General features: G+C 41.6%; 1 protein-coding gene across 3 annotated transcripts in view; it reads right to left on the bottom strand.

Annotated features, from left to right (window-relative positions):
* The window catches only part of gpc5a (glypican 5a), a 185,863-nt gene that overhangs the window by 116,356 nt on the left and 42,003 nt on the right, over nucleotides 1-27,504 (bottom strand). For all 3 annotated transcript variants that reach the window (XM_061702415.1, XM_061702423.1, XM_061702432.1), the window contains exons 3-6: nucleotides 16,587-17,047; nucleotides 16,276-16,509; nucleotides 13,836-13,966; nucleotides 13,535-13,660 (exon numbers count right to left, since the gene is read on the bottom strand). In XM_061702415.1, the coding sequence (XP_061558399.1) occupies nucleotides 13,535-13,660; nucleotides 13,836-13,966; nucleotides 16,276-16,509; nucleotides 16,587-17,047 (952 nt within the window). The remainder of the gene's footprint in view (nucleotides 1-13,534; nucleotides 13,661-13,835; nucleotides 13,967-16,275; nucleotides 16,510-16,586; nucleotides 17,048-27,504) is intronic.

The following is a 27,504-nucleotide window of genomic DNA, read 5'->3' on the forward strand; positions in this document are numbered from 1 at the left end:
GTAACTGGAGAGCAGTATTAACACATATTAGCAATGGCTAACAGTGTTACCAGAATCAGCCAATGATCATTTGTTTAAATAATGTTCCGCTAAATTTCTTGACAAAGCCTGTGGGGATTATTTGTTTTTGGCGAAGTCATACGCCATACCAAGTGGATTTTGGTGGCTTGGTGATGAAATAATGCCTCCACAAGTAAAAATGCAATTGAATCTGTGTGTGTGCGTCTGTGTGAAGGCTGGTGGGGGGCAGGGGGGAAATGTTAAATCATCCAGTTTTCTGGGGTTTGTTTACAGTCCAGCATTGAGTCTGAAATGCGGCAGTTGCTTGTCCCACGAAGTTGCTAGCAGGGCAGGTGGGTGTTTGTGTTTTGTGATGTATCATAAAAACACTTTAATTTTCTTGGGCACTCACTTGTTTTCCATGCACACTTTGGGCTCTGCTCTAAAAGTAAACAACCGGCCACCGTGAACATTCGCTGCCAAGCAAGGGGGGAAAGGAGACAGCCAAACACTGGCAGGTCCCTGGTTGTCAATTTAACGAAAGCCAGGCTTGTCATTGGCCCAATAGTACTTGGACCAGGATTAGGGCAGGCTCACTGCATGATACAGATCCGCCCAAAAAAAGACAATTTCACCTTGGCATGAAATATGCTGTAAAATATGTCTTTAATTCTTGATGCTTGGGGTATTTTGATGAAAGCATGCCACAGACACCTGTAAACTGTTTAAAATTGTGAGAAAAAAACAGTAATGTCTCCTTTAAAACAATGTCCATTCACACAATCATCAGTCATTTGCATACCGTGTCCATACTTCATACCCACAGACCAACTTGCTTTTCCCTGCTGTCTTATCTAAAAAGCACATTATTTTTAATCATTTATTCATTTAGGGTTGACAGTCAAATGTACACTTCAGCAGAGAAGCTTTTATCGTGCTAATTATCTTGAGTGACATACACCAACAATAACAGCCCCATGTTGCAACATTCATGGATTATTGTGACATAGTCATGCATGTACACATTATCCATCCATTTTCTGAGCCGCTTATCCTCACTAGGGTCGCGGGCATGCTGGAGCCTATCCCAGCTGTCATCGGGCAGGAGGCGGGGTACACCCTGAACTGGTTGCCAGCCAATCTCAGGGCACATACAAACAGACAACCATTCGCACTCACAGTCACACCTACGGGCAATTTAGAGTCTCCAATTTATGTATGTTTTTTATGCTCATTTCTGACGGAAACCGGAGTGCCCGGAGAAAACCCACGCAGGCACGGGGAGAACATGCAAACTCCACACAGTCGGGGCCTGGGATTGAACCCGGGTCCTCAGAACTGTGAGGCTGACGCTCTAACCAGTCGGCCACCGTGCCGCCTGTACACATTATAGAAAAGATTAATCTTTCCGTGTTAAACAAGCATCCGAACTGTATCATTTTAATCTGTTTTCATTCAAAAACATGTATTTCAACTATATTGTCCCCTGTGGAAGAAACTGATACATTAAAAAAAGCTGGCAGTTTGATCTTCACGATGAACATGTTGATCGAAACCTCAAAATATGTCATAAAACTAAAACCACATTCCCTCACGCAATTTTCTAAAACGTCAGAGTGACAAACGCCGCACTCAACCAACTAATTCTGCCTGGCTCATTTCTGACTGAAACAGGTTTCCAGGCTAGGCAGCCAGCGGAAGCGCGCATCTTCACAACCTCTTCACACTTCTTCAGCTTGTGTCAACAATACAGTGACTGTGTTAACCATTCATATGTTGCCACAGATGGTGTCATCGCTCTTCTTTAGCTCCGTCGCTGACATGATTCATGGGCCTCTGTGTCTTGATTTACGGTCCTCTTCTTATGTCTTATAGTCCACAGCAGTGAGACTCTTTCTCAAAGATACCCCCGAGCTAGTGACCCTGGGCTGTCTGAAGAAGGGGGACTGGACGAAACACCCCATACACACACAATAGGAAGAAAATGAGTTCTGTCACGTTTGCTAAGTTACCCTGAAGAAAGGCACCTTACAGTACCCTTACTCTCCCTTACAACGATCTGGTGCATGTGAATGTCCGTGTTTGGATGTCTGGACAGAAAAAAAAGGACTCCAAATGGAATTTCTCTTCCTGTGGCCACTTATAGGTATACACACCAAACTCATCCAACCATGCGTTTATTGGCATCGCTTTGTGCACTGGTGCACAGTCATTCTGGAACGGAAAGGGGCTTTTCCCAAACTGTTACCACAAAGTTGGAAGTATTAAATTGTCCAAAATGTACTGGTAAGATGAGAATTGTGTGTTCTCCAAATAGTTTTGTCCATATAGTCCATAGTTAACATTCCAAGTCAAGATTTCTTGCTTATTTCATGACAGAGGAAAAATAAAATAGACCACTCAAATTGTCATTTACAATGTTGCAGCTACTCTGCAGCGGTTTACTAAAAAATAGTGTAGCTAAAAAATGAATCTCATTATTTATTGTTCCCCCTATCAATTCCACTTCCACTGTATTTGTGTAATAATTTTCCTTGCAAGTAGACATTTTATCTGGAGTCGAAATTCACCAATTTCACTTCTGTAGGCCTCCAATTGCCCTGTCAGAGTGGACTATAATGGAAGGCTGTGTGCGCCACTTTCTTATCGCTGCCAGTAAATTACCCCAGGATCTGATACAGGCTACCAACTCACTGCAACATCTCTCGGCAGACACAAAGAAAAAGCAAGAGAGTTAGAGGAAGCAAAAAATGTCAGGACTTGTCAAAAAGAGGCAAGCAGCCCCATGGAGACTAAGAGCTTGAACTGATCTCCAAGGTCATCTGATGTTATCTAAAGATCTCCCTCAGTCACTAACGCCTCGCCTTTTACACTCGACTCAACAGCTGGAGTCAAGCAACTGTCAGTCAAAACTGTCATAACGTGCAGCTACCATGCGGCAGCCACAACAGCTGCACTTAACTCATTTAGTTGAAAAAAGATTTTCCGTCCATGTTCTTAACCGCTGATCCTCACTAGGGCTGCGGGCGTCCTGGCACCTATCTCAGTTGACTTTGGGCAAGAGGCGGTCGCCAGTCAATCAATGGGGTCAATTGGAAAGTTTCCACACATTATCTCACTTCAAGGGAACTAACATTTCGATCTAACATGTACAACACGATACTAAAGTGGGTTCATTTGAGAACAGACACAAACAGGCCCATAATTAGTCCGGGGTTTATTCCCCATGGACTTCAGCTCAGCCTGGGACCCTGAAGAAGATAAGCGGAAAATAGATGGGTGGATGGATGGAAATTTGCTGTTGAATCAAAGCTGTGTATTAAAAATGCAAGTAAAAATGTTTACTGGATTAAAATAAACGCTTCTTTCAGCACAGTGCCATCTGCTTGGCCTGGTAGGGCACTGCCCCGCTTGCATCAGATAGAGTCGGGGTCTGAAATTTTGCTTCAATTGACTGAGTCATCTGGAGCAGGCAGCCACTTTCCATTTGCACGGAGAGACACCGAGACCCATCACGCACATGCTTGGACTCTTCGTGGCAGCACTGCAGGGGACAGCTCCAACACGGTGGAACAAAGCAGATGGTGAACGTATGCGGCACTCATGCACATCATCATCACCTTCATTAGCTGAAGGTGACATCATGTGACATCATCTGGGACACATGCACAACATGGGGCAGAACGAGTAGTTCGCTTCTTTTTCTTTCCTTTATTGAAGCACAGTTCAAGGTTGATGGCGGCATAGCGAATAATCATGCGTCACGCCCTTATACACACAAATACCTATCATAAGGGCCTCCCCCTCAAGCTGCACTCCCACACCCCCCTAACATTAAGGTAAATAAGGGCTTACAGGAGGGAGCCAATGAGCATGGGCCAGTGAGCAGAGATGCATGTTTGTGTTGCCTTCCTCCCTGGACCCTGCTCGTTTATCTTGGCTGTCAGGTAAAGGGCAGCCACAGAGAAGGTGAAACTTTTTTTCCCAAAGAGGGCCAATGCTGTCCCCATAGAAATTACATGACAACATTGCAGTGATGAGGAGTAAATTCCAGTCACAGGGAATCTTGCTGCGTGCCAGACTGTTGCAGAAGACATTTGTGTTTTACGGCAAAACAAACAAAAAAATTCAATCAAAGAGATATTTGGGATAGTTAAGGGAGCTTCTGCGCTCACAGCTTTTAGGATGGGAGATGAGATTGGAGATGGCATTTGTGAGTACAAAGCCTCTGCTATAGGCAGCTAAAACGCCCTTTTTAAATTTAACAATAATCCAAGACAATTTCCTTTTCTGACATTAACAGAAAACATGTACGGTTAGAGTCTGCCTTTCACTTGTTGTAAATAAATCAATAACAACACTGACAGGCATAAAGGTTGCGTTCAAAAGTACTCAATAAGAGACATTTGACCTTCTAACACATCCGAAATACTCTCCAGGCTTAAACTCCATAAAACTGAGACAAATTGCTCAAGTAATGAATATTTAATGATGACGAGATTTTTCACTCAGTATAAGTAAATGGGAAGTATGTTTAGTTAACAAATGAGCTGCAAATCAAAGGAACACAAGGTACCTCACGCCTTGTCAAAAGCCTGCAGCAGTGAGATAAGCCAAGACAATGATACAAAGATACGAGAGCCTTTGTTTCCTGGAACACCGAGAGAAAGAATTTAGTCTCTTCTGGAGTACAACTCAACAAGGATATGGTCCATGTGCCGTCATAAAATCAATATGAAATGCTGTGCCCTTGATAAGATGGCACACAGCTCTAAAGAACATACACAAAGCCAGAACTGTTGCAGGACATTTTTTAATTCAACACTTTGCATTGAGCTTTCAATCTCTTTTCATTCCAAGTCGATGATTTGTCCAATAAAGAGTAAAAATATGTTGGCAATGCACTCTCCTCTTGTGGACAGAAAACAAGGAAATAAATATTAGTAGCTTTATTATGGATGCTCATTACTAAAATGGCTTTATTTGTCTTTAGGTTTACAACTTTTGATCAAAAAATGTCTGTGCGATTTCACATCACATAGCTAGCATTTTAGTCAGCCATCACAAATCTTTCTCTTGTATTCATGAGCTACATTCTAAAGCTACCACTCACAGAGCCTTAAACCTTTGCTCGTAACTAATGAGCATCAACCTTTGAGGTTTTTTTTTTCCACCCCTCACTGATTTATATCCGAGGTAAAGAGGAAGAGTGATCCACAGAGACCGAAGAGAATATGCGCATCCGTACATGCGTGTGTGCGTGTACACTCCACAGTAGGCAGGGAGAGGGGCCGCCCTGACTGCTCATCAGTGGACAATAAGGCCTTGGCTGTTAATGCCCTGCTCCCTGGCAGCGTCACAGTATGCTGCAGATGCTAGCGGCAAGCTTCCAGCTCCAGTGTGTGTTTTTGTGTGTGTGTCCGAGACACCAAGTAGAGCGCAATCACTGAAAAATGAATGTTGAGTAAATGATGTATGCATAAACCGCCTCCTGAAAAGTGTCTTGTTGGCTGAAGCCAATAGCAATATCTGTGCATGATTGTAAATGTATCCCTCCCACACACACACTTGCCCGTGTGTGTACAGGAGGGGCTTATGAACTCCATCTTGTCTGCCAGCCAGAGGTCTTGATTCTGTCACTAGGGATGATCGTCAGGATGTGGTACTCTGGCCAAGTGCCGCGTCTAAACCCAAGCAGGATATAAGGTCATGTTGGAGTGGAACTGTAGCCAAGCGGCACCCGGCTCTCAAGTACTCCAGTGGTTTTGTGGTTATCTCCAGTGGCCAGCTGTCGTAATTGAGGAGATCCTGAAGAACATCCCCTTCTCCCCTCCTCCTCTACGTCTCATCTTTCGCCATGTCTTCACAAGCACACTTGTCTCTGTCCATGTCTCCAATGGAGATCAACACGACAGATGTGTCTAGAGAGGAATATTCTAACATGACGCAGGTGCCAAAGAGGTTATGTGTTTGTTTTTTTCTGAGCAGGGTTACCAATTAAAAAATTAAAAAATTAAAAACTTTACCAGGATGTGAGGCCTGGGTTACAGAACAACCAATTAAATCTTGGTTTAGATCCAGAAAACAGTGCATATCCAGTATTTTTCCAATTTTTCTAACGTTGCAAAACTTTAAGAAGTGGGTATCTAAGAACGAAAATCTGGTGGATGTAGAAATTAGCATTGTTCGGCCCTAGCGCTCGTCTGAGTTTAACTCTTTGCAATCAAAGTTTTCCAAGAAGATTGTTCCAAGAATGATATTTTGTGTTGCAATCAAAGTTTTTGATTGCAACACAAAATATCATTCTTGGAACATGATGCCTGGACATGATAGTGGGACAGTCTGCTGCTTCACAGCAAAGCGCAGAGAATATGTCACAGCTTTAGTTGAATCGACATTTGAGAACAGCTGGCAGGCTTGGAGGTACCTGGAATTCTGTATCACATTTATTGCATGGCGTTTCTCCATGCAGCGGAAGATGTCTTTTACCTCCACACATGAGAGTGACGAAGAGAACAACTATGCATAATATATTTGACAGCATATGTTTAAAAGGTTGCCTTCTAACTTCAAAATTAGGTCAATTTGTGATTGCAAACAAATGGCGGAATAGGTGGGGAGACTTGGACATTCAGCATGTATCACTTGAACGACATCTGCAGTCTGTCACCGTCACTGACAACATAGATGAGAAGCACCATACCACAGCATACATCATCAAAATTGATGCATGGAAGTGGTATTAGTATCAGCGGTATGCCGTTTCTCTTGTGCATGCACACTAAAGTACACAGCTCCATCTGCTGGTCAGGGTGAGCCCCAGCAGCACAAAAATCAGGCCTGAAGGATGAGCCTTTTAGATTTTACACCTTTAATACTGTTGGTTCATAGGACAACATGCAAAAGCTTGGCCAGGAGGGTTATTAATCTTTGAAGACTTCACATTGAAATGTGATAGTGCTCAAAATTCTTCTTTTCCTTTCGGCTTGCCCCTTTAGGGGTCGCCACAGCACGTCATCCTTTTTCATGAAAGCCTATCTCCTGCATCCTCCTCTCGAACACCAACTGCCCTCATGCCTTCCCTCACGACATCCATCAACCTTCTCTTTGGTCTTCCTCTGGCTCTCTTGCCTGGGACCTCCATCCTCATCATCCTTCTACCAATATACTCACTATTTATCGTCTGGATGTGTCCAAACCATTGAAGTCTGCTCTCTCTAACATTGTCTCCAACACATCTAACCTTGGCTGTCCCTCTGATGAGCTCATTTCTAATTTTATCCAACCTGGTCACTCCGAGAACGAACCTCAACATCTTCATTTCCGCCAGCTCCAGCTCTGCTTCCTGTTGTCTCTTCAGTGCCACTGTCTCTAATCCGTGCATCATGGCTGGCCTCACCACTGTTTTATAAACTTTGCTCTTCATCCTAGCAGAGACTCTTCTGTCACATAACCTGACATCTTCCTCCACCCGTTCCAACCTGCTTGGACCCGTTTCTTCACCTCCTGACCACACACATGGTTCACGGGGATTCCAGTCTAACCTCATCTGTCAGCCTATCCATCACCACTGCAAACAGGAAGGGGCTCAGGGCTGATCCCTGATGCAGTCCCACATCCACCTTAAATCCGTCTGTCACACCGACAGCACACCTCACCACCGTTCTGCTGCCCTTGTACATGTCCTGTATTATTCTAACATACTTCTCTGCCACTGCAGTCTTCCGCATGCAGTACCACAGTTCCTCTCTGGGTACTCTGTCACATAGGCTTTCTCTTGATGTACAAAGACACAATGTAGCTCCTTCTGACCTTCTCTGTACTTTTCCATCAACATTCTCAAGGCAAATAATGCACCTGTGGTACTCTTTCTAGGCATGAAACCACACAGTTGCTTGCAAATACTCACTTCTGTCCTGAGTCGAGCCTCCACTACTCTTTCCCACAACTTCATTGTGTGGCTCATCAACTTTATTCCTCTATAGTTGCCACAGCTCTGCACATCACCTTTGTTCTTAAAAATGGGCACCAGTACACTTTTCCTCCATTCCTCAGGCATCTTCTCACGCACTAGAATTCTACTGAACAAGCTGGTCAAAAACTCCACAGCCACCTCTCCTAGATGCTTCCATACATCCACAGAAATGTCAACAGGACCAACTGCCTTTCCATTTTTCATCCTCTTTCATGCCTTTCTAACTTCCCCCTTACTAATCATTGCCACTTCCTGGTCCACCACACTTGCCTCTTCTACTCTCCCTTCTCTCTCATTTTCCTCATTCATCAACTCCTCGAAGTATTCTTTCCATCTAGCTAGCACACTGCTGGCACCAGTCAACATATTTCCATCTCTATCCTTAATCACCCTAACCTGCTGCACATCCTTCCCATCTCTATCCCTCTGTCTGGCCAACCTGTATAGATCCTTTTCTCCTTCCTTAGTGTGCAACCTGCCATACATGTCATCATATGCCTCTTGTTTGGCATTTGCCACCTCTACCTTTGCACTGTGTTGGATCTCAATGTATTCCTTTCGCCTCTCCTCGGTCCTCTCAGTGTCCCACTTCTTCTTAGCTAAGCCTTTTCCTTGTATTACTTCCTGTACTGTGAGGTTCCACCACCAAGTCTCCTTCGCTCCTTTCCTGCCAGAAGTTACACCAAGTACTTTCCTGCCAGTCTCTCTGATCACCTTGGCTGTAGCGGTCCAGTCTTCGGGAAGCTCCTCCTGTCCACCAAGAGCCTGTCTCACCTCTTCCCGAAAAGCTGCACAACACTCGTCCTGTCCCAGCTTCCACCACATGGTTCTCTGCTCTGTCTTTGTCTTCCTAATCGTCCTCTCCACCACCTGAGCCATCTTACAGACCACCATCCTATGCTGTCTCGCCACACTTTCCCCTACCACTACCTTACAGTCGGTAACCTCCTTCGGATGACATTGTCTGCACAAGATGTAATGCACCTGTGTGCTTCTACCTCCGCTCTTGTAGGTCACCCTATGTTCCTGCCTCTTCTGAAAAAAGTGTTTACGACAGCCATTTGCATCCTTTTTGCAAAGTCTACCACCTTCTGTCCCTCCAAGTTCCTTTCCTGGATGCCGTACTTACCCATCACTTCTTCATCACCCCTATTTCCTTCACCAACATGTCAATTACAATCTGCACCAATCACGACTCTCTTTCTGTCTGGGATGCTCAGAACTACTTCGTCGAGCTCCTTCCAGAATTTGTCTTTCACCTCGAGGTCACATCCTACCTGTGGGGCATAGCCACTAATCATATTATACATAACACCCTCAATTTCAAGTTTCAGCCTCATCACTCGATCTGATACTCTTTTTACCTCCAAGACATTTTTAGCTAACTCTTCCTTTAGAATAACCCCGACTAAATTTCTCTTCCCATCTACACCATGGTAAAATAATTTAAACCCTGCCGCTAAACTTCTTGCCTTACTGCCTTTCCACCTGGTCTCCTGGACACACAATATATCACCCTTTCTCCTAATCATCATGTCAACCAATTCCCCTTTTATGATTTTCGTGTCATAGTCACAACATTCAAAGTCCCCACATTCAGTTCTAGGCTTTGTCCTTTACTCTTCTCGTTCTGCCGAAGAACCCGCTTTCCACCTCTTCTTCTTCGACTTCGACCAACAGTAGCTGAATTTCCACCGTCAACCTGCAGGGCGCCGTTGGCGGACGTTGTTAACCCGGGCCACAACCGATCCGGTATGGAATTCTTTGGATGAACGCTCATATTGGTTTGGCAAAGTTTTAAGCCGGATGCCCTTCCTGACGCAACCCTTTGCCTTTATCCGGGCTTGGGACCGGCCTACAGTTTGCACTGGCTTGTGCCCCCCATAGGGCTGCATTTGATAGTGCTCAAACAAAGATGTTTATTTGAGACTAGGGAACATTCACTTTTCTAAATAGTCCAAGTTCCAAGGACCTAGATGTTGGAGATAACTTAAGCTCTTAATGGTTCCTGTTGGCAGAGTTTACGGGCTGTTATTTCAGTTACGCAATGGAAAATCACCAGTGCTTTACATTTAGCAGGGGGTTGAGAATAAAGATGTATGGCAAATTCAATAGAAGGGAATGAAAATGGATGGAATACAATCGTTTACAGTCAAGCAGCCCCACAAATTATGAAGAGGCTGCACTGCAGTGGCTCTTATGAGCACGTGATTAACCTCTTCAGGATTTCCCAGACAGCAAAGACTGATGAAAGGTCAAAGGTGAGCACTTAGACAACCACTCCAGCATGCAGCACAGCGGATTAAAAGAGAGGCCATGCTGAAGATGTGTCCGCCAGCAATCAAGCATCATTTAGATAGATGCCAAAGGTTTCATCCCACCTAGTGCTACATTCCAACAGCATTCAAGGTGAGTTGCCTTATTATCATTTAAAAAAAAACATGTACTTCTTTATATATATATATATATATATATATATATATATATTTATAAATAAGGAACTTTGAAAATATAACCATGCCGACCCACACCTGGAGTAGGTTGGCAGCGGTGAAGCAGCCCGCATTAAATCGAGTCGGAAGCAGCGGAGATAATCATGAATAAAACATCAGACTCCTTAACATACTTGTTGAGGATCCAGAGTTTTAGCCTCGCAAAAACTTTATCCACTGGCAGAGGAAATGGGGGGTGCACACTTTTGTAACACAAAGTGACAATATGACTACCCTCTGCACATGATCTCTAGTGTTAGGATTAGATTTTAGCAAGTAAATGTGAGACGTTTGATTTCCCTTCCCAAGACGGAAGCTTGTTTATCTTTGTCACTCGAGAGGGGGGAAATCCTACCGTAGGTGGATTTATTTATTTTTCTTTGCCACTATACTTGCCAGGTGAGTGAGAGTGTGTACTCACAGAAAGGAGGCAGTTCATGGCCGCCAGCCATTCTTTCCGTGTGTGTTTGTGTGTGTGTTTTGTATCCATGACGGATGGATAAAGCATGTGGGAATGTGTTAACCTTTCTGACGAGGCGAGGACAGCCTCCTCTCTTTCTAAAGGCTGAGATTTTGTTCTATTTTTTTCAGCCTCTCAGCCTGTTTAGTTGATTCAAATACTTAAATCGGTCTTTCAAAGGGATAAAAATTAACAAATGATTTTCACCTTTTAAAAGGATAATTGTTTTCCATGTTTTTCCTTTTGGACTGGCAATACAATGAAAATCATAATGTCAATCGCAAAAGCTCTTCGGCATAAGACTTTTTTCCAAACACAGCTGAGACATTTGTTTTCTTGTTGGTTTGCTGTGCAAAAAATATTTACTGTATATCTATTTGAGTTTCTAACACCACTAAATTATTTTTATCTAGATTTGATCCAATTGTGAGGTACTAATTCTAAAGGGGAGATATAATGGAAATCTGACTTTTAAGATTGCTTGTATATAATTATTTTGGCCTGCTGAGTGTATGGAATTAAACAACCAAGTAAATCTTTTGAGGCCTACTGCAAAACGTACAGGAACGTGTAAAAACGTGCCGGAACATGTTTGCTCTAGAAAGTTCTTTGAAAACGGACATACAAACTTTGAGCTTTAAGTATATAGATGTTGCGTAACATGCTTGAAGCTATTATAGTCACGGGTCCTTCTCAAGGTGAGACAGCATTTCTACCCCGAATACCATTTTATAATGATTTACCAGTTCAATTCAGAAGGCTTCAGTTTCCAATATCAATTTGTTTTGCAATGAGTATCAACACGTCACAAGGTCAGTCTCTGAAAGTTGCTGGATTGGATTTGCGTTCTCCATGTTTTTCTCATGGTCAGTTGTATGTTGGTTGCTCAAGGGTTGGCAGAGCTAATGATTTGTGTTTACTGGCAGAGAATAAGATGACAATATTAGCATTACAATAAAACCTTGAACTGTTTAATGTGTACAATACTATTGTATGTTGACCATTCATGAGGTTTGGAGTATTGGGCTTTCTGCTAGTTGTATTTAAAATAATATGTTGAAAATAACAATCAATTTGTTATTTTCAAATAACAATCAATTTGTTATTTTCACCATGGAAAGAATCAAGGAATATGTTGTGCAATGGCCATCCCTTATTAATATCAGTATGAAATTCCTGATGTGTGAAAAATGTCTGGACATGCAATCATGAGCAAACATTCAGATCTAACCTTCGCTCTGCGGGTATTTCTCATTGACTGTTTGAGGCCAATTCATGCCTTAAGCAAATTAACATCTCACCAACCTGCGAGTAAAATATTTAAACTTCCTCACAGTGCATGCAAGGACAAAGCCAAAAGAGAAAAAAAGTGTTGAACAAATCTACTGTGAAGTAGACACCCTCATCTATATTCAAAAAGGTACAGAGACTGAAGCCGCTTGTTTTCTTCCCCTGTGATCTTATCTGATTGTTCTTTTTGTTTTGTTTACCCATATAAGGATGTGCATTAAATCTCAAGCTCTTGTGTCATGTTTGTGTGCTTATATTCTTTTTGTGTTAAAAAAAAAACTGTTCTCACCACTTCTTTAAGACCATAAAGTAATTTGTGCTGCAGTGAATTTTTTTTATTTTTTATTTTTTATGAGGGACATCAACACACACTCATATGTACAGATTCAGGCACACATGGGAACCAAACCAATCGTTTAGGGTCACGAGGCCTCGCTAAGCCTCCGTAAATCAGCCACCATCCGGCAGTAAGTTTTATTCCCCTTTCTCTCTGTGGATGTTGGCTTATGACCCATAGACATGAGGTTATTTATTGCATTTGTCACAGATTGTTTTGACTCCCAGCGACTCATTTATGGTTTGAGGCTAGTAGTAAGCTAAAAGTATAGTGAGGATCTGAAGACAATTGAGTGAACGTTCTCCCCTACAGCCTTGTCTCATCTCTTTATAACAGACATCATAATGAAACCCTGAGGCAAATAGGTTCCTATTAATGGCAATTATTGTGAATGAGGAAGGCGGGCTAAAATGGGCAGACAACAAACAAACATTTTCCCAGCAGGCTGAAGGCAGTGCTGATGGGCAGCGTGCCGCTCTGCCTTCTCCAAATGAGAAAACAACCCAGGTCTTACGGAATGCTGCCAGCTAGATATTGGAAACTTGAGGTAGTATTTTAGAGACTACAACCGAAGGAAAGAGAAGACTCAACGAATGCACTACAGGGACCCTACATCAGTGTCAGCTTGTGAAACAGGTCAAACAGTGTGCAGATGACCCACTCGTGTCAAGCTCTCTCAGGGAGATGACATGGGAGCAAACCTTTGACACTGTGCAAATGAGGGGAAATTGAAGCTGCCGAAGTATAAGTGCACATTTTGACAATATAACCTCTGCTGAGGTTATGTTTTTATGTCTCGCATTCACCCGGCATTTAGATGAGTGTTGTGTGTGTGTGCGTGTCTGTTTCTGTATGCGTGTGTGTGATTTTAGCAGAACTACAATCATCGTTTCAACTAAACGTAACGTGCATTGTTGAGTAAATGAGTAAGGTTGAGGGGCATGCATACATGAAACAATCAGAGAGAGTGCGACTCAAACCTTTTCACAATGTCGGTTCCATTCCAGCAGGATATCCCGTCGTCAGAGGCCAGCTCACTGACACACAACTGATCCGCAAGGCCACCATAGTACGTCCGGTAGAGACGGAGACTATTCAGAAAGTCCCTATAAATTCAATCAGATGCAGACACACAAGGAGCTGATTTACAGATACATTCTACATTCAATAAACTACAATAAAACTGACTACTAACACAGACCATTCATCAAACTTTAAGGATGACATTGTACTAATGTTATGGCCTGTGTTGTTTTGTTTTGTTCAATTTTGTGTCGGTACCTTGTTTTGACAGCGAGTGAGTCGCCCAACGCTTTGGTTGCAGTTTGAAGGTGGAAGGATTCTTTGCTGCTGAGCTGGATGCTGGCTGTCTGCACAGGCTTCCTGCTGGATGGCCCACACAGTTTGTGCACCTGAACATAGAGACAAACACCCGTTAGTCTGTTGTCTTCAATGTGGATCTGTAACTCGTACTGCATTCGAGGATGACAGGCATTGCTCTGAAGTGAATGATTATTGTGAGTGCGGTTGGGTGCATTGCAAAGCTAAGCTTTTCTAGTACAGCGTAACTATAATACCCACTAGATGGCAATGTTGTGTTTAAATCAGTGCTGCAAAGCCAGCACTCTAGCATCTCTTTTTACAAGATTTGAATGTGACATGTTTAGATAGAGCAGCATGGTGGCCGACTGGTTCGAGCGTCAGCCTCACAGTTCTGAGGGGCGGGGTTCAATCCCCGTCCCCGCCTGTGTGGAGTTTGCATGTTCTCCCCGTGCCTGCGTGGGTTTTCTCCGGGAACTCTGGTTTCCTCCCACATCCCAAAAACATGCATTAATTGGAGACTCTAAATTGTCCGTAGGCATGACTGTGAGTGCGAATGGTTGTTTGTGTCTATGTGCCCAGCGATTGGCTGGCAACCAGTTCAGGGTGTACCCCCCCTCATGCCCGATGACAGCTGGGATAGGCTCCAGCACTCCCGCGACCCTAGTGAGGAGAAGCGGCTCAGCAAATGGATGGATGGATGTTTAGATAGAACTTTGTTCATTTGAATTAAACAGATCTGTTAGGTTTTGTCAATGCTCCTTCAAATGTGTTACTCAAAACGCAGGAAGCAGATGCTGAGACTCACTGCCCACTTCACTGGGTACCCCAGCATCTGTACAGTGTAGATATATAAAATATATAGTTTCATTTTGAATTAAATTTGTCATGAATATGTATAGTCATGCTGGTGTTGCAGTTTACAGAGGTCATGGTGAGACATTACCTATATTAAGACCATATTAATGAACACAAATAAATAATATTAACAAATCCTGGTTTTTTTACCTCACTTGTGTTCAGAGAATTGTGTATTGTATTGTGTGTGGTGAGAAGTAACAAATTCTAAACATTTCGTGACTTTAGATTTTTCATCTACCTTTATTTGAGTGTTGATCTTTAGGACAATTTTTTTTTTTTTTTACTTTTACTTTTAAAACGGATATATTTACTTTTCGATATTGCCTACTAATAGTGATTCCTTTGCTTGAGTCCAAAAATTTACGTCAAATCATAAACGAAGGAACGCTCAAACACATGGGAATCCTTAGTTTCTTTTCTTTCCCGAAGGAGAGGAAACGTGACGCGATGCTGAGTTGAGAAGAAAAAAAATGCAAGGCGTGCACCCGTTCATTGTAAAACAATTTTTTTTCTCCGCCGAAGACGCTGCATTGTTGCTGCCTCGAGAGATGAAGGTGTAATTAACATAGCGCAAATCAGTGAGATTACCAACATAACATTAGGCCTGCGGTGCGTTTCTGTTAATTATGAGTGCTGTCGAACAAAAGTTCATGAACTTGTTCATATTTTGGGCGAACGTGTATTGAACTTAGTTCATTTCTGCCTGATTAACGTAATTGAGAACGTGCTCATTCTGGTGTCTGTGAGCGTTTTTTTAGCAAATGTCATAATATGAAATTTATTTTGTTTTGTAATATATGGCCAGATAAGATAAAATATTTTTTTAACAGCCACCCAGAGCTGCTAGGAATTAATGTAAAGTGATCAATGTCCTTTCACCATCATTCCTGTCATACTGTGTTTTATGTTTTTGTTTGCAAGTTGAGGATAAAAGTCCTGTTTTTGTTTTAATTCCTCATTTTCCAAAAAAACACCATTCAAGAAACAAGTTTTTCCTCATGTTTTTAAGATTGTAGCTGACTGTGGACTGAATAGGTGGCAACAATGGCGAAATTAAATGCCAGTATTTTGAGGACACCAACTTATAGAAAGAAAAGGAGGGAAAAAAAACTATGAACTAGTTTCTTTTTAGACCTACGAACTTGGCTCAAAATTTTGAATTATGAACTATGAAATGAACTAGTTCATTTTGGGAACGATGAACTGAACTTTGAACTAGTTGATGTAGAAAATGAACCTTCCCAACACTGATTCTGTATTATTATTTCACAACACAATATAATAATCGCAACGTGACTTTTTCCCAATATCATGCAACCCCTAATACACACACACACACATACATACAGACACACACACACATCCTGGAGAAAACTCCACCAGCTGGCACTGACTTTTACCAGTGTTTTACACAAGAATCTGTACTTTACTTTACTTTAGACTTGAGTACAGAGTGTCTGTACTTATCCCACCTCTGCTTGTGTTCTTTCATAAATGGTAAAACTGAATAAACCAAATGTTCCCACAAAGTGAGTCTGACCTGTGCTGAAATACGGGGTCCATTTCTTTGAGCATGTCCAAGAGCGTCGTGCAGTTGTGTATGAATTCCCAGAAGCACTTGCTCCAAATCCTGCAGCCCGTACGTCCGAGCTGACCAGTCCTCTATTGAGTGGACAAACTCCCTCCAGTGGATGTCAATCTCAGCCATACTTGCCAAGCAGCCTCGCATCACGTTGAGGCAGTAGCCCATGCAGGGCTTGGACTGAGTTAAGCCCTGGGAAACAAATGAGTTTTGGATCAGTCTGAATCGATTCAAAACACTGAACGGATTTCGGAGCAGTGCAAACTCACCTGGCAGTGGGGACAGTAATGCATCTTAAGTAAGGCCTTTCTGCACTCGCGGCTCAACTGCAAGTGGTCTGTGGTATTTATGACTTCAATGCCGAGGTGCAAAGCTTGGAGGAGAACCTTGCCAGAAAACGCAGAGCGAGCAATCTGATCCGCCAGTAAAACTGCCGCCCCACCGAATGGCCTCACATCACGGCTCGATGACCTTACGCACTCGGTGTAGCCTGCTGATAGGTCACTGAGGCCTGGGTCGATGAAGCGATGGTATACCATCGGGAAGAGGGCATCAAAAAATCTTTCAACAAAATCCTCAACGTTGAGCTCAGACCCAAGCAGGAACAGACTAATGTCAGTGAAGAGTTCCCGCACAGGACCTTCTGCCTGATCTGCCATGTTGCCGTAGGACTCCTGCAGCAGGGCATTGGTATGGTTCTCTGCCTGCCTCCTCAAAACCTCAAATGTTCCTGTGAAAAAGATAGCAACGGTTAGAGACAAGGAGAAAAAACCTTTATCATCGTGCAGCTTCAGGTAACCTAGCGGTTGATGACTTTCTCTGTAAAAGTCCCATGAGGGTGCCAAGTATGAAAGAGACAGGCTCATCAAAAGTTAATAAAAGTCTGTGGAAGCTGCAACATGAGGACAGGAGAACATATCCATTTTTACTGAGGTCCTTCCAATTTGGATCTTCGCTGGCCATCGCGGCTAGCATTGTATTAGTATGCATGAAGCCCCCTCTCTCTCTCCCAAAAAGCGTATATTCCCCTGCCAGCATTCTATACATGTTTTTAACCACCTTGAGAATCCAGACATTTTGCTCAGCATTGAATATAATAAAATCAGAATAAATTCCTTTTCACAAGATGTACATGCATGGAATTCATTCCAAGCTGGGAAAATGTCAAAAATTTGAACATGAGGGCAAGGGGCGGCACAGTGGACGACTGGTTAGCACATCCCCCTCACAGTTCTGAGGACCGGGGTTCAAATCCGGCCTCGCCTTTGTGGAGTTTGCATGTTCTCCCCTTGCCTGTGTGGGTTTTCTCCAGGTAGTCCGGTTTCCTCCGACGTTCCCAAAACATGCATGCTAGGTTAATTGAAGACTCTAAATTGCCCAGATGTGTGAATGGTTGTTTATTTATATGTGCCCTGCGATTGGGTGACAATCAGTTCAGGGTGTACCCCACCTCCTGCACGCAGTTAGCTGGGATAGGCTCCAGCATACCTGCGAACCTAGTGAGGATAAGCAGTTTAGAAAATGGATGGATGGATGAGTGCAAGGAGAAGAGACTGCTTCAAGAAATGAAAGATGTACAATCATGTTCAAAAATGTTTTTAGCATGAGTGTATTGTCTTATACATATTTGTCTAAAAAAAAAAAAATCCTCCTTTTGTTATTGTGGCATTTAGCAAATACAAGTAATTTTGGTAATCCTAAATGACCTAATACAGGAAAGGTTTAGACTGATTTTTTTGTCAGACAGTCTGGGGAAAAAGCGTTTCTTTTTATACTGTCATGGCTAAATACATTTTTGAGCATGACTGTACATGAAATGTGTGTTTTCATTTTACATTCCTGAAGTGTTCATTGATTACTGGGCAATGTCACAGTGACTAGATAACTCCACGGATTTAAAAAATAATAATAAACTAAAAAAGTCCCACAACTATCCGTTAGTTTGGCATTTATCACTTCTTTGTCACCACCAGTGGGGTGATATGAAAAGAGTGCACCAACCACTTCGGTATACAGTAGATATATTATATATATATATATATATATATATATATATACTTTTTAAAATTTTTAACCCCCAATACGTCTTTTCGGGATTGGTTCCCACCAAAAGAAAGAAAGAAAGAAAGAAAGAAAGAAAGAAAGAAAGAAAACATTTAAATTGGGGGGGAATGCGGATAGGTGAATCCACGGGTGCCGAACCGTGAATATGCGGGTGTCATCTGTGTTACACACAAGAAAAACAATATACTCTCGGGCCAAACTCACACCAGACCATTTGAAACTTCCTGAACTTCAGCACAAGTCCTTCTCCCTCTTAATGTTTATCCGTACACGTGTTCCAGCTCTGCAAGAAAACAGAGCAAGCTTTTATTGCAACAGCGGCATCTGTTGGACATGGTGGGGAAATGTTCCACTTGCCATGGACAAGTATTGCTGTGGTTAACAGTGATGTTGGTAACAATTCGTTCCTCCAAAAATCACCATTTTGAGCAACGAGCAGAGTAACTTTCCCCAGGAAAGTAGTCAGACTACAGTTACTTCTTCAAACCATCAGTCGTTACTTTTGCATCATCAATATCTCTCACTAAATACTAACTTGCATTTCATGATTCAAACAAAGAGCAGTCAGCTGTGCTGCAGCATTTAACTAAAACGTCTCTTCTTTTCCACAAATAGTTGAAAGCGATTGGAAAGCGATTGGAAAGTTATTGTTTATTTCACAACGCACAGTGACGGTGTGCAAAAAAGTTCAAAGAAATGCACGATTTCACTGTTGCCACACTATTTTTGTTATTTTCCCTAGTAAAAAGTGTATTTGATTGTTGTTACTTTTACATTTACACATTAAGAATACAGTTTAACTAGTTTATTTAGCTAACCAATTACAATACCTCATCAAATGGTTGCACCACAGTGAGGACTGTGATTCTTGGCTAGAATTGGAACAAACAGACTGCAACAACATGAAACTACCAAAACTCACTCTTAAAAGTATTAAAGGCCATAAATGTTTCAAGAATCCAATAATCGCATCCACCTTAACGGCTTGGTGGCAAAGTTTAGAATCGACAGGATCTCAATTAGCTCCCAGTATGCTCTCCCCAATCTGTCATAATCCAGATTTAGAAATTAATAATATACCCCTTCATTTTAGTACATGGGAACAACATGGCATTAACCACCTACAACAACTATTTAACAATAATATTTTTAGGACACGTGATGTACTGTTCCAAGAATTCCAAATAACAGCCGGAAACCTTCTTCAATACAATAAATTAAAAGCAGCAATAAAAAAAAAAGAATGCCAACACTCCAGAGCACCCTCGAACTGCCGGTTTGTCAAGCAAATAATGACGCTTGTCCCGCAAAGTAAAAGAAATATCTCAAAAGTTTATAAATTAATTTCATGTACTAAATCAACGCACTTACCCATCACCTAATGGGAAGATGACCTCTCCATGTCAGTAGCTACTGGATACAGATTTGTAACAATACGTTTAGAATGACAAAAAAACACTAATCTACATCTTATACAATATAAAGTGCTTCACAGAACACATTTTACTTCCATTTAGCTTGCCCTAACAGCCGAACAGGACAAAAAAACAAACAAACAAAAAAAGAATACAGTGTAACTGCCGTGTTAAACACGCAATGCATTGTGGGTTAATTATTCATATCAAAGTGCACATTCATCAATCGGTCCTGGAGGGTAAGGACTGACTCACTGAAGGACTTCCAATACTTAGCTTGAATAATATTTACAATGAAAAGCGAGAACTCTCAACTTTGTCTGTGACCTGGTTGAACGTGCTGCATGGCTGACGTCACGTAGTAAGGAAAACAAGTTTTCTCGCTCTTCGCATCAAAATTACTGTGGTGGGAGCAATGGTTTGTGTGTGTGTGTGTGTGTGTGTGTGTGTGTGTGAGTGTGTGAGACTCACTTTCACGTTCACATACACGCGCACACACGCACACACACAGAGTTGCTTTCATGGACCACAATCGGCAGTGTACTGAGAATGGTGTTCTTGTTTTTATGTTTAGGTACTTACTGTATTATGTTGGCATGTCAAGTCTGCACTAAGCTGCTGATTTATTGTGGCTTCAACTACACTAATATTTAAGTTATTGATTCATGTTGATGACATCATTCTGTAACTTCTGTGGCAAACATTACCAAGTAATGGGTACAATTAACCTAATGCTTTTTTTGTACTATGGATAAGTGACTTGACAGCTGCTGAAAGTAACTAAAAAGTTACTTTTTTTTAACTTAGTTACTTTTGAAATCAAGTAATCAGTAAAATAACTAAGTTACTTTTTCAAGGTAGCTGTGGCAACACTGGTGGTTAAGGAGATGAATTGTTACTTGACAACTTTTTTAATTAACTCACAAAATGTATTTATAATTTGCTGGTAATTAATCACAGAACACAGATCACAATAGGCATGCTAAATAATGATGTAGTAAACTGTTTGTCCGGAAAACTTCACAGTGCAGCAAGCTCACCTTTATCCCTATGACACTTTTTACTGTTTATTTTTATTATTTTTTTTGCCGTTAAAACCTAAGATACAGCCAATCTGACATCATGTGCTGATCATGAGTTGTGAGGCAATCATCAGGGTGAAGGACTGGAGCTGTGAGGATTGGGGTGGGGGAGGCACAGTTTGACATGAGGGGTCATAGAAGAGTCTGCCTTGCCTGCGAGCACACTGTCTCAAACAGGCAACATTAAACACAGCTGAACCTGTACAGAAATCTATGCAGGTCCTCTGTGAAAATGCGGTCCATCCATTTGATATATTTCACTTATCCTGTTCAGGGTTAAGCCGATCCCAGTTGGCTACGCTACTGTGAAAGGTGCACAGGTTTCCAGTGAATCACAGGGCACATATAGAGGCAGAAAACCACTCACATTCACACTGAGTGGGAACTGAAACAACGCTGGCTGCACGGAATTCAGGCAAGTAAACCGCAACACCAGACAAAAATGTCCTCTTGAAATACAGTTTGAGATTATTACAGGCCTCGAGTGTATGAAGCAAAGCCATCAGAGTAATGAGGGATCCCACGGGGATTCCAGCACATGCCCGGGAAGAGGTAAACACACAAGACTGTGGAGCTAATGACTATCAACTGTCAAACTCCATAAATATCTGTGTTTTATCTCGGTGTCTAACCTCAAAACTTAATCTTGTCATTCAGTCCTTCATCATTCAGACAAAACATAAAAGGGCATGATTAATAATCTAAGTAAAATTTCTGCACACTGAGCAAGTCTCGACATACACACACACGGTTTCTGATAAAACTTTACTCCCAAAAGAAACTGAAGCAGTGTGTCAAAAGAAGGCCGTGGCCACCAGCAAGGCCTGAAGGCAAGCCCGCCGACCGTAAATGAGGATGGGCAAAAGGGGAATGGAGGGAAACCTGCAGTAGTTTTTTCTTTCTTCAAACAGGAGAAAAGTCAAGGCGACTTTCTACTCCCACCTAGCCTGACAAAATCTCCTCATTACAGCTGCTTTGATCATCTTAATTGATAAAACAACTCCTGTCAGATTCCTATGGCAATGTTATCCATCCATCCATTTTTAACACCGCTTATCCTGGTTAGGGTCGCAGGGATGACTTCAGGCGAAAGGCAGACTACACCCTGAACTGGTGGTCAGTCAGTCGCAGGGCACATATAGACACAGACAACCGTCCGCACTCACATTCACACTGTCACTGAATGGGAACTGAACCCACGGCGCCCGCACCAAAGTCAGGTGAGTGTACCACTACACAATCAGTGACTTACGGAAATGATATTTATATCTTAATGCTTTTTTTTTTATTTTTATTTATTTGATTTTTTTTTTATTTATTTGATTTTTTTTAATGTCAAACCAGTTTTGTCATCTCTCCCGATTCTGAGAAAAGAAATTTAAGAAACTAAGTGATCCCACAAGATTCAACACAAGGTGGGGACACATAAATGCGATAAATCATTTAATTGATCAGTCAACCTGACAGAAATTGCTCCATGTCTGTGGAATGTTGAATCAACAACCAACAAGAGTCAAATCACCTTTTAACATGAATGTGAACAGTAAAGCTCAATGTAGTAGGAGAGACCCTTCTTGTAGTGCTGTGCTCAAGACCACACTTTCCGAGACTTTCCCTTGCCGACGACCAGAAATAATCGAGACCAAGACAATACCAAGACTTTTGGGTGTCTAGAACGAGTCAAGACTAAGACAGAGAAAAGCTGAGCCATGCAAAAAAAAAAAAAAAAAAAAAAAAAAGCGAAAATCTCAAAGTTTAAAGATTTTTTCCAACTTCATTCCTGGAAAAAATAAATCCTTGTGGGTATTTAAAAATTCAGATTTAAAGAAGAGCTTAGTTGTATTTAAGAAACATGAGCGAGTGCAGCATTATGTGACCTAAACGTGCACAGTGGGGTGAATCTCATAATATTGCCAATTTAAGGTGGAAAGAAAACCTCTTACCAGAAATATTTATCTCAGAAAGACAAAATTAGATTCGCTGGTATTACTTACAGTTCACGTTAGCTTACCTGTGGTTGTTTTTTTTCAAGATGCCCGCTAAAGTTTGACCTTGTCCTCGCCATTTCAGTGAGTTCAAGACCGTAGAATTTGCACACCATACAGTGCTTTCTTTTGCATGTTCTTTTATAAATGACAGTTTTGTGATTGCGAAAGGTTGCAGTCATTATGGGGGTGGTGGGTGGTTAGTAACAGATGAATAGAAGGTATTTGTTGTTTTACCAAGTGATTATTCTTGTTATCACAATAATGAAGTTGAAGAAAAGCAGATCAGCGCTGGTCTTGATGGAAAATCCCAAATCCTCCCAGTCCGAGACCAAGACAAGACCGAGCCTTTTGGGAGTCGAGCCTGAGACTAGACCAAGACCTTCAAAATGTGGTTTTGAGGCCAAGACCGGTCTTGAGTGTTACAACACTACCTTCATGTAAGTAGAGCTGCTTAATATAATTCAATCAAATACAGTACAAGAGTTGTCTTTTTTTTTTTTTTTTTGTCCTGTTCAGCTGTAACAGCCTAACAGACGAATCACCTCATCGTATTATTACACCCAAAATTTATAAACTAGTTTTGGAATCAGAAATTATGGGTAATGGGTTTATCAACTATTGTTCACATTTGGTAACACAAAAATGCTTCCAATATCTCAATGTTATTTACGAAATATGACAATTGAAAAAATTGATTTTAACAAGAATCAAGTGTCAAGTTGACACACATGATTTGCCTTCGCGGGCCACATAAAATCATGTGGCGTGCCGGATCTGGTCCCCAGGCCTTGACTTTGACACCTGGGCTGTACAGTATGTCAAAAAGCCTTTCACATTTGATCCCATTTTCCTCCTGCCTCCCACAAATGATGCACTCTTTTTCTCAGCAGGATGATCTATTTAACTGTGGCAGTGTGAGCTAATCTGGTGATGAGTTACACTTAGGGTCGAGACTTCTGGCGGTTGGCACTGAAAAGCGGAAAACTATTTCATCTTCACTCCATCCGCTCATGTGCTAACACATACCCCTTTGCTTTATCTGTAAAAAAATAAATAAATATATTTATAAGGTCACTGTGATATTTTAACATGGATGCAAATACGTACATCAAGATCAAGTAACACAAACTGGCACGCAGTGGGGGGGGGGGGGAAATTATCACCATGGAAACAAAGGATTGAAAACAGGTAGTTTTATTATCTAATCAGATCTCACATAAGCTATATCGCAGTGTTTTCAGCAAAAGGATAATGGCGCCTTTTAATTGACATTGTCCAAGAGTTATTGACTGTATTTGTCAAACAATATTGTCTGTTTAGTACTGTGGTTGTAGCGGCATATATTCTCTGAAGCCACGAAATAAGGTAACCAAAATCTTATAACCAACTGATATGATGCAGTGTAGTTTTATACCACTGCAAACGACATATATCAGCTCTTTTGGAATTCTTCTGATATCATGTTAATATTTACTTTCTCCACAAGAGGGGGACATTTTGTTCTTTTATTTTATTATTTTGCATTGACTGTAGTTCCAAAATGTATCCTGTGTTTGGCACGTATCTCAACAACAGCTTCATCAGATAAAGCTGTTTGAAGCATCGGTGTTTGCAGGATTAAGGAGCTAGAATGACAAGGATCTCAGAAGAGCCGTCGAAAAGCACAAAATATGACTTCTAATATCTGCCACCACAACAGAGAGGCAGTGACATGTGATAAGTGGGAGAAAAGGTTAGGTCAGAGGCGCCATCTAGAGTGGATTCACAGTAGGAGGGTGCCACAAAACCAGTACAGTAGAATCATCATTGATTATTAGAAAATGAAAAACACTGCCTTTGCTTTGTTGTTCCAGGAAGTAGATTGATGTGAATGAATCAATGTTTGCAGTGATTAATAAAAAGAAACAGCGTGAATCTGTTGTTTACTTACTTACTTACTTACTTACTTACTTACTTACTTATTAACCTTTGTTTTAATTGTTTCTTTGTTTTCTTTTGCGCTTTCCCTTAATAGTTATCCCAATGAAGCAGCAGAACTAGCAGATGTATTAAAAGTAATAAACCTGCCTTAATCTCTGCTAGTCCTTATGTAATTTTAAAGGAGAGGAGCGCTTTATTCATTAATTTCTATACCATTTGCCAATTGAAAACCCACGCAAACATGGGAGAACATATTCCACATAGAAGGGTCAGTGCCAAGATTCCAACCCCGAACCTCAGAACTTCAAGGATCTGACAAACTAGACCCGCATAATAGCCGATCGCTATGATATAACTTGGACACAGAATAAGATAAGGAACTAGGTCATACACATCGCACACAAATCAGCACGTCCTTGCAGGTCACATACGTGCAGCAGAGTGTGCGTGAGACAGCTCAGTCTACCTGCAAGCGCTGGTCGACAAACAAACCAGACAGAGAGATAGCGGCCGGTCTGTGTGGTGTATTTGTTTGTGTTGGGGCGTGTGCAAGCATGTTTGAAGCTGGAGGGGGAGTTGAACATGAAGAAGAATAGTCCAAATCTGCCTGAGCCACACAAAAACAGTCATCCAAGCGGGTGGTTTATCTCTTTAGCCTCCCCCCCACCACCCCACCACCCCACTTGAATTGGCACTGCACAAATCAGCAAAGTCACCTACAAATAGCTAAGACATTTTCTTTTTCCTTCAGTTCTTTCAATAAAGAGGGCATTGTTTTATAGCCTGCACATAGGTGTTACAGACATGTGTTATGTCTCTGACTTTAGCAGGACAGGAAGTGGATGGAGTGCAATGAGGACAGAAAGATGAGGAACATTCAGTCGTGTGAATATTTTTTTTCCATCTCAGACTCAGACTTGCCATCGGGCCTTATCTGTGCATACTTCCTCTTGCATAACAGTAAAATACGTACATTTGCCACTGATAAGAATATATCCAGGCTTGCTTTGATACATCTGTATAGATCCACCTGAATAACAAAAAACTATACTTCCCTCTCTATCAGTCGCTGCCCCTTTGCTCTTCATCTTTCCACCCCACTGCTTTCTTCCATCACAAGGCTTAAGAGTCAATATTTGAGGATCTGTAGCAGCTCTCCAACACTTCAAAGAGTACAGATTTCAGCTGTGGACATAACCTGTAATATGCCGTTCAGGAAAAGAAGCAGAGGGGGTCAATAAAGTTGGACACAAGAGCTTCTTGTTGCAGAGTACGTGTGTGTGCTTGTGTGCCTGGTACATGCAAGTCCAACATCTTATACAGTATATGTACAACCCCAATTCCAATGAAGTTGGGATGTTGTGTTAAACATAAATAAAAACAGAATACAATGATTTGCAAATCATGTTCAACCTATATTTATTTGAATGCACTACAAAGACAAGATATTTAATGTTCAAACTGATATACTTGATTGTTTTTAGCAAATAATCATTAACTTAGAATTTTATGGCTGCAACACATTCCAAAAAAGCTGAGACAGGTGGCAAAAAAGACTGAGAAAGTTGAGGAATTCTCATCAAACACCTGTTTGGAACATCCCACAGGTGAACAGGGTAATTGGGAACAGGTGGGTGCCACCATGATTGGGTATAAAAGGAGCTTGTATTGTATTCTGTTTTTATTTATGTTTAACACGACGTCCCAACTTAATTGGAATTGGGGTTGTAGAAAAACAGGTCAGTGTCTCTACATATAGTAGTGCGGTAGTGCATATCTTTCGGAAGCGCCACACATAGACACACGAAAGATTGCTAAGGGAAAGTCACTGCAATTACAAAGGGCCACCCAGAGTGAAAATCACAATATTATAATAAAGGTTTCATTAATTTTCAGTGTGGGCTCTGTGTGATGCTATTGGGTGCTCTCCTGTGACAGGTAGTATTAGAAAGTTTTAAAACATCACTAAAGGGACCAGGAGGGTTTAGTATAGCAGGCCCAACGCACTGCATGCCACTAATTACTCTACTAAACTTGGTAATATAAACAGTTACGGTAAATTTCCGGAGATGTCAAAAAGGATCAAGAAAACACATCAGCTTCGTAATGTTGATGCAAGAACGATATTACAAAGAAAACAGTCTTTTGCATGTGATGGAAATGTGCTCGAGCCGGTATTTCACAAATACTTACTCCAACTATACACAGGAGGTTTTCAACAAACTACAATCAGACACTGTTTCAAAGCTTATTTTTCGACCCATTCCCCCAATGTAACAAATCATTACTCATCAGGATACTTCATTCACTGCCTTAAAAATTATCATCACAAACACAGATGAAAATGTAACCATTCATCTATCCACTTTCGATACGGTAACTGATGAGCTGGAGCCTATCCTAGCTGACTTTGGTCGGAAGGCGAGGTGCACCCTGGACTGGGCGCCAGCCCACCACAGGATACGTAGTCATATAAATAACCAATCACACTCACATTCACACCTATTGATAATTTAGAGTCTTCAATTAACCTAACCATGCAAAATCATGGAGAACATGCATTGCAAACTCCACACAGAAAGACCAGATTCGGACCTCCAACCGCAGAACTTTGAGGAAAACATGAAAACATTAAGGTCAATATGATAGCTAAGACGTTCGACTAACATTTTCCTGTTTCCTCAACTTCCACATTCTTTCACGCCATTATAAGGCATA

This window comes from Phycodurus eques, chromosome 2, assembly GCF_024500275.1.
Source record: "Phycodurus eques isolate BA_2022a chromosome 2, UOR_Pequ_1.1, whole genome shotgun sequence".
NCBI classification, from domain to species: domain Eukaryota; kingdom Metazoa; phylum Chordata; class Actinopteri; order Syngnathiformes; family Syngnathidae; genus Phycodurus; species Phycodurus eques.